The 3,379-nt window shown below is 29.6% G+C and overlaps 1 protein-coding gene across 1 annotated transcript in view; it reads right to left on the reverse strand.

Moving 5' to 3' along the window:
• Positions 1-1,192, reverse strand: part of LOC107624183 (GDP-fucose transporter 1) — a gene marked incomplete at its 5' end in the record, with an annotated part of 2,222 nt that extends 1,030 nt beyond the window's left edge. The window contains 1 exon segment of the mRNA XM_016326663.2: positions 772-1,192. Within this exon segment, the coding sequence (XP_016182149.1) occupies positions 772-1,192 (421 nt within the window).

Raw genomic sequence — 3,379 nt, forward strand, 5'->3', positions numbered from 1 at the left:
AAATCAAAACAGTGCAGAACCTTCTCTGCTTCCAAGTATTTGACTTCCTGACAATAAGAATAATTTCATCGGTGGTTTTAGGACACTAATAACTGTTGAATTCAATCTAAATCAGGTCCCCAGTATTCAGATATATTAAACTCTATATACCATCAAAGAATGGTATAAAAATGAGTTCACAATGCAGCATTATTAATCATGAAGGGCTATGGATGCAAACTTTTCAACTCAAGAATGGTACCAGTTTGTAGTACATATGTAGAGGACTATCCTAACAAAAGACAGAGCTGTGACTGGAACTACATGAGGAGCACTAAAACCTTGGCTAGTCAAGCTTGCTTTTTGGTATTCAGTTCATAAATGCTCAGAAGCATTTTGGTTTCGCAATGCCCCTGAAGATTCACTTAAGAATCGTAAAGAGATGGCTCAATTTTAAAGCACTTGCCAAAGTAACCAAGCTACAAGTAATCCATCATGAACGCGGTTCCTAAAATAATACTAAAGACAGAGGAATAGTTCTGTCATAAGAACACTGATCTGATGATTAATCAAAAGCAAACACATACTGGAAAACCCAGAACAATAAAATCAAAGCCTTGCAAAGAAAGAAGCAATAAGCAACACCACAATTTCATAACCTTCTGAGAAAGATACCTCATTCCATAAAAATATTTGTCAAGGCTGTTGAGACAATACAGCAATAATAATACACCATAATCACCAAATCACTGAAATGCTACAAACAAAACATTACTCATGAAGCAAGTTTACCCTTTAATAGTCTCTCGGCTTCCAAATCATGACCATCATCATCATAATCACCAGTATTCTTCTCAACATCCACCATTGTATCACGCTGCACCGGGGCAGGCCCTGTAACTGACTGCTGATAAAGAACCCCACCAACAATGGTGAATAGCAAACAAAGCAATCCGAAGGGGCTGGCGTGCTTGTCCCAAATGAGCACATTGATAGCCACAGTGAGAAACTTGTTCACAACGCCAGTGACAGTAAACGCCGTGGCGGAAACGGCCTTCCTTGCCGCAAAGCCAAAGAAACTAATCGCCAATCCAAACACACAGGATAGCCCAACAGCAGCAAGAGCACTGGGATCAAACAAGCTCCCGGAACCGGATCTCAGAGCATCGAAAACCTCAAGATTCTCACCGGTAAGGAACCAGAACAAGGGCGCTTAAATTTGAGAATCAACTCATAATTTTATATATATATTTTTTTACTACTTCATAGAATAAGAATGTATTCTTCGTTTTTTTATTGAAGTTAATCCTTTTAAGGTACAATTTATAATTTTTTATAATATTTTTTATATACTCATTCTATTATATTATTCTTTTGATAATTTATTAATTGTTGTTACTCTAAGTTATTCTTATCGTCTAATATTCCAGTTCGATTGTTTTTTGTCACAATCGTTTACAATGCATCACATCCATGAAATACCTCATCGAGTTGTCTTCATTGATTCGGGTTCCAACTACATGGATGTAAGCCTTCAAAGAAGGGACAATAATCTCTACTTTATCGAATGATGGTTGGATCTACTCACCTATTATGACCAACCTCCTAATGGAATGTGGTTAAAGTTAGCTTTTTTGGGAGAAGCTCGATTTTTTATTAAGGAATTATTTTCACGGAACTTTGTAGGCCAAGTTCAAGTTCCATCCTCTCCATGCCTTTTACGTCTACTCGAAAATCTTCGAAGTGGAGCACATAATGAGATTGGATTCCCTCTGTTTAAGTTCAATTTTACTAAATTCGTGACAAATTCGGTAATATATTTAAATTTTCTTATTTTAAATTTTTTGAGAGAGGGGTAAATAACTAGGTTAAATAATTAGATAAGATTGAAAAATTATCATAAAAATTCATATTATTTATTCTTGATAAAATTGAATCAGGAGTTATGAATTAAGTTATTATTTTTTTAGTAATTATACGAATTAAATTATCAAATAAATTATACGGATTACACGGATTATAATTTATTTGATAAGATTGAAAATAATTAACTTTAAGTATATTAATTAAGTAATAATCAGTATATGAAATAAAATATATTTTATTAATTTTTTAATTATTAATTTTTTTAATAATTTTTTTAATAAAATTTTTTTAATAAATTATTAATTTTTTAATAGTCAAATTTGAATTATTTGGAAACGCGTGCTGTGTGTAATTCGAACTAACCTTGTTCGAATTAGGTGCATTCTTAGTTGGAACCAACCTGGTTCGATTTATGAAGAACAATCAACTGGTAATTCGAACTGCCCAGGTTCGAATTACTATCATATGCAGTTCGAACCATACTAGTTCGAATTATATAAATATAGCATCTGGCGCATTACTGAAACGATTTTCAGTTTGGCTTATATACGTCAATTCTAGATGGCATTGGCTTATAATGATTTTTTACCCTTAAAATCCTTAACCTAAAATAATTATATCATTAATATCAAGTGATACTAATAAATATTTATCAAAAAATATTTAAGAAAAAATATATTTAAATTATAATAATATTGATAAAATATAACCTTTATTCTTTTACCTTTTACGTGATATATTTTACATTAAATTCAATTTATTATAATAAATTAATGATATCAACTAATTGATTTGGTTAATTATTTAAATATCATACAATTTATTATAATTTCTATCAATCAATTAATTGTAATTCAAATTAAATGATTATTTTGTTACGAAATTATTATTTTCTAATCTATTTATAGGCAATATATATTAATTATAATTGTAAATTAAGCTATTTTATATTAAATGACTTATATAATGGTCGTCTCATTTATTATCATAAATGCTGAATTAAATAAGTCATTATTACTTTTGATTTATAATTAAATGAGAATAAAACTAAAGATACTATTTTATTTGGCCTTTAGGGTTTAATGGGTGTCACACTCAAATATAAATAGTAACTTCAGGATTTTGGTCTCCAACACATCAAAGCCACCTCCGTAACTCTTTTTCCATAAAAAGGAATTGCGATTCAATTCTATTAGGGATACAGAAGGTTTTCAAAGAACAAAGGAATGGTCTGAATTTGCACGAATTCTAAATGTTCAAACTTACGATGTTATTTTAGTTGGTTGTCGTTATGAGAATGACTCTAATCTATACGTGTCTAAGGATTAGAATAGATTAAATATTATTTAAGTAATTTATTTCTAATATTGGTATTTGATTAAATTATTTTTAGAGAAATTTAAATTGTTGACTCAATTTATATATTACGACTATTCTTTTTGAATATATTATTTTTATTTTTTTAATATTTTTTATTTTTAAGTCTATTTTCTTTCTTGGATATATGTATCACCTTTTTTTTTATCACTTAATA

Source organism: Arachis ipaensis, chromosome B10 (genome assembly GCF_000816755.2).
Source record: "Arachis ipaensis cultivar K30076 chromosome B10, Araip1.1, whole genome shotgun sequence".
NCBI classification, from domain to species: Eukaryota; Viridiplantae; Streptophyta; class Magnoliopsida; order Fabales; family Fabaceae; genus Arachis; species Arachis ipaensis.